The 11906-nt window shown below is 41.1% G+C and overlaps 1 protein-coding gene across 1 annotated transcript; it reads right to left on the bottom strand.

The window, feature by feature from the left end:
* Positions 1-2269: 2269 nt before the first annotated feature.
* On the bottom strand, positions 2270-5056 carry LOC143736468 (C-type mannose receptor 2-like). Its single transcript, XM_077227167.1, has 5 exons — positions 4955-5056; positions 4758-4792; positions 4058-4408; positions 3420-3764; positions 2270-3051 (listed from the first exon to the last, which is right to left on the bottom strand). Exons 2-5 carry the CDS (start codon positions 4789-4791, stop codon positions 2684-2686), a joined length of 1098 nt encoding a protein of 365 aa, XP_077083282.1. The 5' UTR covers position 4792; positions 4955-5056; the 3' UTR covers positions 2270-2683.
* Positions 5057-11906: the final 6850 nt, after the last annotated feature.

Below are 11906 nucleotides of genomic sequence, written 5' to 3'. Positions count from 1 at the left end.
AATGACAATGCCTTGCGATTTGGATTTCCAAAACGGATACACCACGACCAAGGTGGTGAATTTGAAAATCAGCTTTTAGCCCAGCTGACAAAGAAATGCGGTGTCCTTAGTTCCAGAACGACGCCATACCACCCGCAAGGGAATGGTCAGACAGAGCGATTTAACAGGACCTTACTTCAAATGTTCAAAACACTGACGGACAAGCAGAAGACAAACTGGAAGGAATCTCTGAATAAACTGATCTTTGCATACAATAGTACTAAATGTGAGGTCACAGGGTTCTCACCTTTCTATCTTCTTTATGGACGACATCCCAGACTGCCAATTGATCTTCTCTTTAGTTTGGAAGAAAGCACTGGTACAGTAAGCCAGCAGGAATATCTGAAGAGATGGAAAGAACAGATGCAGGAAGCATATGAAATATCTAGGGAAAATATGGAAAAGGCAGGAGGACGGAGTAAGAAGTATTACGATAAGAAACTGAGGAGCACAACCTTGTATCCAGGTGACCGCATACTTGTTAGGAATCTGACGCCCAGAGGAGGTACGGGTAAATTGCGTAACCATTGGGAAGAGACTATCCACACTGTTGTGAGGCAAGTTAAGGAAAATCTCCCAATTTATGAAGTCAAGCCTGAGCTGGGAAAGGGGGGGTCTAGAATCCTACACTGTAATCTCTTGCTTCCATGCGATCACTTGCCGATGGAAGGACAATCCAACAAAGGTGCTGACCTAGAGAAAAGGTTGACAAAGGACAACAAAAAGAGGAGTGACATTGTTGAAACTGATAGAGAGGAAGAGGATGAGGATGAATGTTGTCTTCATTACTCACCAAACCAACAGCACGATGGAGAAGGGTGCAACGAAGGTGCTGACGAGTTAGAGAGGGGGGCGAACGGACTGGCCAAGCCGATCGAGAATATCGCCGAAATCGGAGATCAAGTGGACACTGTTGGGCTATCAGAGGACGGATGCCCAGGTGAAGAAGGCTGTGATGAGGAACTGATTCAAGCTGAGGATCCCTTTGTAACTGGACAAGAAGGAGAGGAACATGTTGAGAACACATTATCACCTGAGCAATGCAATGATTCGACAACAGTTGAGAAACATTCTAGACCTCAGAGAGAAAGACGTGCCCCTCAACTGTTCACTTATGATCCCCTTGGCACACCCACTTGCCATAATATAAGTTGTAGTCATAAAGTTCAGCAGTATCAGAATATGCCTTACCTTGGACACCAAACATTTCCATCATGGTCAAGCCCAAGGCCATTTTATAATCCTTACCCATATCTTGCATATGGATATCAGGGATAGACTGTGGTTTAATACAGGCTAAGATGTAGTAAAAGCAGCATAGTCTACATGAAACAAAGTCTAATAAGATTGGCATTACTAAAGGCTTAAGTGAACTGCAAGATGTTGGGACAACATCTAATTGCGAGGGGGAGAGTGTAGTGTGGTTAAAAAGATCAATATGATTTATGCAATACTAAACAATATGGTATGTGAGTTTATTTTTGTGTTGTTGGTTGGCTGGAGAAAAATGAAGTGTAATTCCAGAAATGTCCACTAGGGGCAGTAGCTGACACAAAGTATGTTGTGCGTCATAGCCAATACAGCTGATGCACAGACAACAAGGAGTTCGTGTCGTCTCATTTATTTATGTCTATTTTCCCCTTTTCCAGGTGTAGACTATTTATTAATTAATTTGTGTTGTGAGTTAAAAACTACACAGTGTTTCTTAGGCTGGTTATTTCTCCTGAACATATGTGGAAATGTGAGGTTTGATGGTTTAATTATCGTGTGTTTGACATGCTAACCACGAGGAAACGGTGGGTTAAACTGAATGCATCTTATGTCCTTGCCTAACTGTAAAGTAAAAATATACCATTTATTAACTGAAATGGTTAGGAGCAAATGTTATGTGGAACATAGTCCATGTTATTTTTCTGTATTTCATGGTTAATCTGTTTATTGATCAGTGACTGCTGAAATAGTGTTTCATTTTATTTTAGTGCCAAATAAGTTGTAGAAAAGTTGATAAAGGACTGAATGTTAAAAATGCTGGTTTAGTGCTAATATAAATACACCGTTATAAAAGTGAAGTTATAAAAATGTATTTAAATTACAGTTATGGTGACTGTTGTGATACATTGTTATGTATTGCTGATCTTGTTTGCGTATTAATGTGAACTAATGTATTGATGTATACACCCAATTCTCTGTTATATATTGTGTTGGAAAAGAAAGAAATATAGCCAATACAGCTGATGCACAGACAACAAGGAGTTCGTGTCGTCTCATTTATTTATGTCTATTTTCCCCTTTTCCAGGGGTGCAACACACATGGAGGAAAGCTTCCACAATCTTTGCGAGTTCAATGCAGGATTCACACAACACACTGGGCCAGCTAACCAATCTGAGCCCATTGCGTAGTTTTGAGGGACGGGCTTCATAGAACCCGGAAACCATCAGACCGATTTTACAAGGAGGGACAGAGCAGTGTAGAATAAAGGTAAAATGTTGAAAAATAATGCATTTTTTTTTACAAACGAAGCATGAACACATGTTACAGTGCACCCCACAAACACAATCAAGCCTTCGAAAAAATGTGTTTTACCACCTCTTAAAAGTGAACACACAAGCAATTGGTATCCTACATAAAAGTTATGTGTATCCTTTACTCTTCATATCTGCTGCAGAGGAAGTTGAGTTTATCGTGTTCAGGACGGCTGATCCAGCGCTGATCTCCTCCAGACTGAACTGCTCCAGATCTCACCGCAGACACACAGTCCTCGTCTCCTGTGCCGTTCCCTGGAGCCCAGTTCTGATAGCACACGGTCTCTCCGCTCACCCAGAACCAGAAGCCCACAGTGCAGGAGTGACGTAAACCCAACCACACCGCCTCAGTAGACGCACCTTTAACCACATTCATCACACGACGCTGCCTCTCATCTGAATGAACCGAGACCAGATCCGTATAATTCTGCCTGCAGTGTCTCATAGCTTCAGTCCACGTCAGATTCTCAGTGATCAGAATCAGTTTATCTGGACACAAAACAAACCACAAGCAAAAACTAGAGAGACTGATCAAAAACAACATGCAGAACAAACACTGTGGAGGAATTTGTCATGTCAGACATTTACATTTATTCATTTAGCTGACGCTTTTATCCAAAGCGACTTACAATTGCTATGTATGTCAGAGGTCGCACGCCTCTGGAGCAATTAGGGGTTAAGTGTCTTGCTCTGGGACACATTGGTGTCTCTCAGTGGATTCGAACCCGGGTCTCTCACACCAAAGGCATGTGTCTTATCCACTGCGCCATCACCACCCCATGTAGACATGTAGCGTGAACTTTAAGATATCTGGAGGTGATGGATGGATTGTGTGTGTTTTGTGAGGATCTGCTCACCTTCATGACACACAAAAGGAAGTTGGTCGTTGCAAGGGACGTCATTCCAATGACCCAGAGCGTTCTGAATGATCACTGTACAGTTTTCATCACCTTTAGCATTATTAGGTTCACCAGTATTCCAGTGTCTGAATGAGGAGTTGCTCTGATCTGACCACTGCCATGAGTCTCTGAACAGACCAATCCAGACATCATTAGATATGTGATTATCATTGATGATCTTCTGAATCTGTTGATTCTCATTCTGGTTCCTCACACTGACCAGATCAATGTGATTCTGTCTGCAGAAACTCTGAGCGTCTCTCCAGTTCTTCGTCTGATTGACAAAGACGAGTCCTGAGTTCACTTTAAGAAAAACACATGAAAACAGATTCATAAATCAGGTTTTTTTTTTCCTTATGCTGCTTTACTGTTTAGATGTTTAAACTGTTTTGGAGCTGCTGAGAAGCTGAAATGAACTTTGTTGCATCATTGCATCATTTTCCTGTTATCACCGTAAAGATGATTTGAAACAATCTGTATTTTATAAAAAGTGACTTGATGACTAATTTATAGTATTCACTATAATCACATTTCAATTTTCTATACAAAGCGTCTTTGTTCAATTAATCTGTATTACATTATTTCTTAGTACTCACTGTTGTAACAGATGAAAGTCAGGCTGTTACTACATGCAGAATCATGCCATTCTCCATTTCTCATCATAGCACACTTCTCATCTCTGCCATCAGGTTGTCCAGATCTCCAGTTCAGATAGAGCGCAGGTTCACCTGAAGACCACTGCCATTTATCAACATTCATCCTCTGCAGCCCAATCCAGACACGTCCATCATTCACACTCTTCTTCAGCTCGTTCATGTCGTTCATGTTGTCAACGGTGGCCAGATCTGTGTAATTCTCTCGGCAGTGTCTCTGAGCTTCAGTCCAGGTCTTCTTCACGTTTATAAAGTGATACTGACGCTGAACACATTCAGATACGGAGCAGAGAGCTGTGAAAGAGAGTGTTTGATTTAATGCTTTTCATAACAGGGTCAAACCTGATGAAACTCATAAAAATTCAATTAAATTCATGTTTCTTTTTATAGCGATACACATCATTTCAAAGCAGCTTTACAGAAAATGCATGAGTCCTTATTACAGTTTATAGTGTTCAGTTATCAGAACTGTCTAAGGATTTCAGAAATGTACATATACAAAGTCACAGTTAGCAATGTATTAATTGAAAGAATGAAATAATTTAATGCTGATACAATGAGCTCATTGAAGTAATAAATACTTGTTTGTTAAGAAATGATTATGACATTAAGAAAATATAGCATAAATAACAAACAAACTCACCAATGAGAAGAATAAAATATAGAGTTTGATCCATTCTGAGGGAAAACACATTCAAAAACTCAAGTAAAAAAACAACAACTAGTTTTAACATGATCATGAAATAAAAACATTTTAGTAGCATAACTTGATTCACAATCATTCAGACACTATTAACATCTGAAAGTGTAATTGTGTTTGAAGAATGAACATGTTCTTACTTTAGAGGTTGTGTGTTTCTGTCCTGAGTCTGATGTTTCTGTCTGCAGATTTAAACTACGTGATTATTATATCTGCTCTCATCCCTCATTCAGCTCATCACATCATTTGTGTATTTCTCTAGAACTCATTTTCATATTCTAGTTCCTCCTTATTTGTGTATTTTTTCACCTCTTTTCCTTTAGGCTATATGCATATTGATATGGACCTTAATGAGAAAATTATTTACATTTTAACATTTATTCTTTACATTTGAACATTAATAACTAAACAGCTGCTTTAATATTAATGTATAACTCGTGTGTTACCTGTTTAATGATGTTTAAATGGGATGATAACGCAACATTTATGTGAGATGTAATTGTTGCTATGTATGAGGTGGCAGAAACAACCAAGAGCAACACCGAGGTAGCAATTAAGTTATGTTTATAGGACGGAAAAGGTTACAGCAAAGAAAAAAAAAAGAATATTAGAAATAGAAAAAGAAAAAGAAACAATAATAAGAATAAGAATTTCCCCAAATTAATAAAACAATCAAAAACCAAATTCCCATAACTATTAACCCTAACCTCAAAACTATCTAGCATGATATGATCTGACTGATGAGTGTTGAGTTCATTAGTGAAGACTGGTGATACTGGTTACTGAGAGCCTTTAAAAACCCTGAGGCTCCAGTCAAAGAGAAAGAAACGTGTGTAAGATGAACGAGTGAATTTGACTATTGAGAGAGTTTGTGTTGAGAAGAGAGTTTGAAAACTTTTTTTGCTCTTATATTTCTTCTTTTCCTCTTCTGAGAGCCGAGACCGCTGGTGTTGAGGAGGAGACACGACAGACATTCACAACAGAGACGAGATAAAGACATTAAAGTGCTCATATCGAGCTTTCATTCCCCTGAAGCTCATTTCTAATGTTAATAGATATTATTAGACTCTCATTATCTCGATGAAATATCATCATCATCTTCTGCTGCTGTTTCAGAATAAACGTGTCTTTATTTCCTCTGTCTAAATACTTGATTGTGATTGGCTGGAATGCTGACATTAAAACAATTACATTTCTTAGAATTCATCTAGTTTTGAATTTGTTTATGTTTAATTTCATACTGATTTACTGGTTTATTTGTTTCTTTATAAAACATGAACACATTTGAATGTGAACACATCCTCATCACTCATTTGTTTATGTCCACATTTAGACGTTCAGGATGAACAATATTTACATCTCTGGCGTGAAACAGGAGACACAGAGTGTTATTGTTCTAGTCACATTTCATTATGTTTCATTCAGTCTTATTCATCTGTTAGTTTTATTGAACAAACAGGAAAGTTACACTATAACTGTGTCCTGATTCAGAGCTGAATCCTTCTAAGTTCACGAAGGTGGAAGTGAATGTTGTTAAACGAGACGCTCTAAAATACGGAGGATTTCCTGTTTACATCACCAGCTGTTCCCGCCCACCGCTCCTGTCGCCTAGCAACTGTGACAGATGCCATCAGGACACAGCATAACGTTTCTGACAGACTTTTCAATACAAAAATAGAGCTATTTTTAGTTTTTTAGACAATAGACAGTTAAAATAAGTATATTTCTTGTGTTATTTAACTATGAACATTTTGTTTTATATTGGAAATAAGCAGTGGTGGAACGCCTCTCTCACAACACCTCATCCAGCAGGACGAACCATGGCCCGGTTACAGCAGTGGCTTTCCCATTCATTTGCCAAGTTTGTAATTTTTTATTTAAAAGTATATTTTCATGCTAACTATTGTGCAGTGGGGAAAAGAAAACATTTACTTAAGTAAAAGTATTGCTACTTCAGAAATAATTTACCTGAGTACAAGTAGAAGTACTGAAAAATAACATAACTCAAGTAAGAGTAAATAAGTTGTTTGCTGAAAAACTACTCAAGTTACTATGTGGTTAATTGTAACACACACGATTGAAAACTTTCCACACATGCCAGGATGACGAAACTTAGTGTATTTACGTGCCAAAAAACGTGCCAAAATTAAAAAAATCTTTGGAAGATTCTGCTCACTGAACATTTATTTTACCATAGCAAGTACATTTCTTACCTAAGTAAATTCATCTCTGTTTTTTGTGTTTACGTAAAATTAGACAAATCTGATATTATTTTGATATTGTGTGCAGCAGTCGTCCATGAGGGGCTGTCGCTTTTATTTTCACTTTGTGTTTATTTATTTTCTGATTATTAAAACGCGTTGAATGTCCGCCGGTTCCGGCCTCCTTCTTCCCATAAAAAACATACTTTGCTACATTGATGCCAAAGCCCGGGAGTAAGGAGGGACAAGCTGTGGGAGAGCCGTCGCTGCTGAGGGGGAACGCGGTGATGAGGAGGTCAGGCAGCGAAAGAGCGGTGACCGCCAGTGGCTGCCCGAGGAGGGAGAGATGGAGCGATTGAACAGCAGGTGGAGATGGAGAGATCGCTGCCGTGCTTCTGGGTCGAGGAGGGGTGGCTGCCGTCCGAGAGTATGGGTTACCATATTTGGCCTTCTCCTTTTACTTTCACTGTTTTTCAAAAATAGATAGAAAGAGGTCAAAAACAGAAAAAGTTGTAAGTATCACTGAAATTAAAGGGTTAGTTCACCCAAAAATGAAAATGATGTCATTAATGACTCACCCTCATGTTGCTCCAAGCCCGTAAGACCTCCATTCATCTTCAGAACACAGTTTAAGATATTTTAGATTTAGTCCGAGAGCTTTCTGTCCCTCCATTGAAAATGTATGAACGGTATACAGTCCTTGTCCAGAAAGGAAATAAAGACATCATCAAAGTAGTCCATGTGACATCAGTGGGTTAGTTAGAATGTTTTGAAGCATCGAAAATACATTTTGGTCCAAAAATAACAAAAACTACGACTTTATTCAGCATTGTATTGTCTTCCGTTTCTGTTGGGGATCCGCGTTCAGTGACGCTGCTGACGTAAGACGTTTACAGTCTGAGGGAGACGCACGCTGGAAACAAAACAATCTTCACAAACATGTCTAAGGATTTCCACACAGAGGAAGACTTGCATTTTTTTGCCCAGCCATATTTATTTGAACCCGAATACACGGACGCACCAGATACACGTCAGCAGCGTCTTACGTCATCAGCGTCACTGCGGACTCGTGAACGCGGATCCCCAACAGAACCGGAAGACAATACAATGCTGAATAAAGTCGTAGTTTAGGACGCTGGTCGCTTCTGAACTAGATTACATTCCTGAGGTCCTGCTTCTTCTTCCTTGACTCGTGCTGTCTCTGTGACCTGTTCCTAGACAGAGGAGGAGCAGGAGCGGTAACGCTGTCCCTCGGACCTCGTCTTCGGTCTTCGCTCCTCGGTCGAGACTGGCCAGGGGCCCCTGACTCAACTGATGTGCTGAACAACTCAGAGGGCGAAACTAGAGCATTGAGAAGAAAGGCCTTCTCTTTCTTCCCGGTGCTCACCAAGTTCACCCACTGATGTATTTCCGTCGCCACCATAGCAGATCGATCTCACGGCCGTGCCGGCGGTCTGCTTGGTGGCCCGGAGAACCAGGTCTGTGGTGCGGCGCCACTCAGCGACTGTGTCAGGGGAGAGACCCAGACCCTGGTCCAAGTCTCTCAGTAGGTCAGCTTGGTATGCTTGGAGCAATGCTATTGTGTGCCACAGCCTGACCTGCTGCCGCATATGTCTAATGCAGTCTTCAATGGTTTAGAGCTTTCAGTGTCGATGTCTCAGCCAGCGAGAGATAGCTCACGAACGTCTCTTCAATTGGAGGCATCGACACATACCCGTGCTCGCGCATTCCCTCAATATTTGCATAGTTGGCATGCTGATACCGATGAATGAGGGCAAGTACGGGTTCTTCCATGCCTTCTTGATCTCAAAATGCCGACAGGTTATGGCGGGTTGTGGCCAGAAAGAAACAGCTCGTCTAGCCTTCTCTTCCCTAATGCTCCGCCATGCCAACTGGAGCCTAGCGGAAGCCCGCTCCATTACCTTCACCAGCTCAATATACGCGGGGCAGGGCGGCTGGGAGGGTTCAGCCATTTCGGCAATCTTCACCCGTGTCAGCCTCCTCCTGCTCGTCCTGGCTTAGAGCACTGGCTGGCGGACCAGACACTCGATCTCAGTGTCCGAGCCGTGGGTTGCAGAGGACTGTCCCTCTTTCCTCGAGAAGAGAGACAGATGAGAACGGAGCATTTTTAGAGAAAAACACTCACAGTTTGAACACACGGATCCCTCAAGGACCGAACGCTCATGCTCCTCACCAAAACATAAGACGCATAAGTTTTGAGTGTCACCAGGTGTCAGAAGCCTCAGACACGGATCCGCACACAAGCCCTTGTCACTTTCCATTATCTCTCAGTACTCAGCAAAACAGTCCCTGAAGACGAAGAAGAGGATGACGTTCTATAGGCTCTGCTTTTATACTTTATACTTAAGATCCACAGGCAAAGTGTTGGGACAAACTGGCAGCAGTGCCGCGCCCTTTCTCCGATCTCGCCGCATGTGCTTTACAGCTGCCTGTGCGTCTAAGAGCTGAAAGAGAGCAATGTCATTTTTATGAATATCTATTAGGTTATAGTAATGCTACTATTACTTATATTACTCTCACTCTCTACTTTGGCTTGTTTATTTTGGTTTTGAAGGACACTTAATCATCAATAATATTTTTGGTTTGTCAGTACTGACACTATTGGATGAGAACAAAATTGATTGAGCTGAATTCCTTCTCAATTACATTCATAACACACACATGCATACTATACAGAATGGTTGTGAAGTATTTAGTGATTCAGAAGTATCTACTCAGAGATTATGTGATTTCGGATGCAGCCACAGCCTCAATCCTTCCCAGTAGCTGCGTCTGAATATGTAATACTATAATGCAGTATAAAAAGGGCAAAAAAATGAATATAAACATGAATTTTAGAATGAAAGGACCTTTTTTTTTTAACCTAATCCGTTTCATGTCTAGTCATAGTCATTGCAGGCCTGAAGGTTTTCATATGCATGATGATCACACAAAATAGGGCAGTTGTGGCCTAATGGTTAGAGAGTCAGACTGGTAACCTGAAGGTTATGGGTTCGATTCTCAATACTGGCAGGAAATGACTGAGTCACCCTTGAGAAAGGCTCCTGACCCCCAATTGCTCATTGGGCGCCACAACAGAAATGGCTGGTATGTGTGTGTTAACTACTCCTAATATGTGACCAGTCACGGAAACTAGGGACACAAGTCGGTTCTGGGGCATTTTGAGTTATTCATAGATTCTGAGAGTGTAATATCCAAGCTTTCCAACGATGTGTAACATGTGGAAATCTGATAATATTTGGAGAAGTTGTGGCCATTTTAAAGTAGGCACTTAAAAAAGCTCAAAGAGGAGAAAACGAGCTCTAAAAGATTGTGCAGTTCTCACCTGTCTCTGCTGCTGGGGGTGACAATAGGGCTCATTTACATCTCATTTAGATAAGCCATACCCCCTGTAAAGCTCCTCCATGTGCTTTACAGCTTTTTTTACACTTCGAATGAGTGCACTTCTGCCGCACTAGGCGAAAAACAATTGTGCTGCCCCTCTATTTGAAACGTACCAGCAACAACACACAAAGACCAATAATGCCATATAGCCTGCATATAACGCGAAACCAGCAACAACACATAAAGACCAATATGCCATATACATATAACGCAAAACCAGCAACAACACACAAATACCAATATGCCATATAGCCTGCATATAACGCAAAACCAGCAACAACACACAAAGGCCAATATGCCATATACATACAGTATAACGCAAAACCAGCAACAACACACAAATACCAATATGCCATATAGCCTGCATATAACGCAAAACCAGCAACAACACACAAAGGCCAATATGCCATATACATACAGTATAACGCAAAACCAGCAACAACACACAAAGACCAATATGCCATATACATATAACGCAAAACCAACAACAACAAACAAAGGCCAATAAGCCATAGGCCTACATATAGCGCAAATAGTACGCAACGCTCGTGTGCCCAAAATGTCAACAATATTAAAGTTTATGTAGGAGGCAAATGCCTGCTGGCATTTTTCTTTAAGCAGTCATTTCTGCAATTTTCCAAATAATCACATTTCACCTCCTCAAATTACTGTTGCAAATCTCTTTACACCACTTTCTTATGTGCGTATACACACACAAATGAAATGTCCGCAAGCACATTATATCATCAGCAGGTTCAGCATCTTAAATAACGACTAAAGAGCAAATGAAGCTTAACTTACATTTCAGAAACACGCACGGCAGGCCTTCATCGCAGCAGCAAATGTCTTAACTGCATCCTCTATTTCGATTCTCCGTCACATATGAAACAGCCAGCCACCGCTGTCAGCGAGCCGAGCCGCCGTATTGAAGCACTGAGGGCGAGCGCGCTGCGCCCATACCTCCGGTTCAGTTTCCCGAGCCCACGAAGTGCGGCGAAAACATTTTCGGTGTAACTGCCAGACGGTTCATCTCGTCTGCGACAATCTTTGCGGCATCCATCTTCATTGAATTTTGATATCAGAGAGAGCTGGCCAGAGCACAGCATAATAAGTAGCCATGTGGTTGACTTGGAGGGCGGGGGCAAAAGCGCCGGGTTATTCAGTATGGAAATACACACAGACAATGACACGCCACGCCCCTACTGCATGCTAGAATCTCCGAAAACAAGCCGATTTCAACCTCAAAATGTAAGCTTTTAAATATACCAATACTGCTATCTCAAACATGGAGAGGCTTCTTCGTGATTTCAATTAACAGATTCTCCAAAAAATTGAAAATCACCAATTTTGAAAAAAAAACTCTTCTTTCTCATTTTGCTCGAAAGTTGTGCTGCCGACTTGTGTCCCTGGTTTCTGTGACGGGTCACATATGTGTGGACTTGTGACACTCGTATATTAGGGCTAAGATAAATCAAATGTGGAGGAT

The sequence above is a fragment of the Siphateles boraxobius genome, unplaced genomic scaffold (genome assembly GCF_051911475.1).
Source record: "Siphateles boraxobius isolate OS27281-9 unplaced genomic scaffold, OSU_SipBor_1 130, whole genome shotgun sequence".
NCBI classification, from domain to species: Eukaryota; Metazoa; Chordata; class Actinopteri; order Cypriniformes; family Leuciscidae; genus Siphateles; species Siphateles boraxobius.
This window is presented reverse-complemented; position numbering and strand designations above follow the sequence as displayed.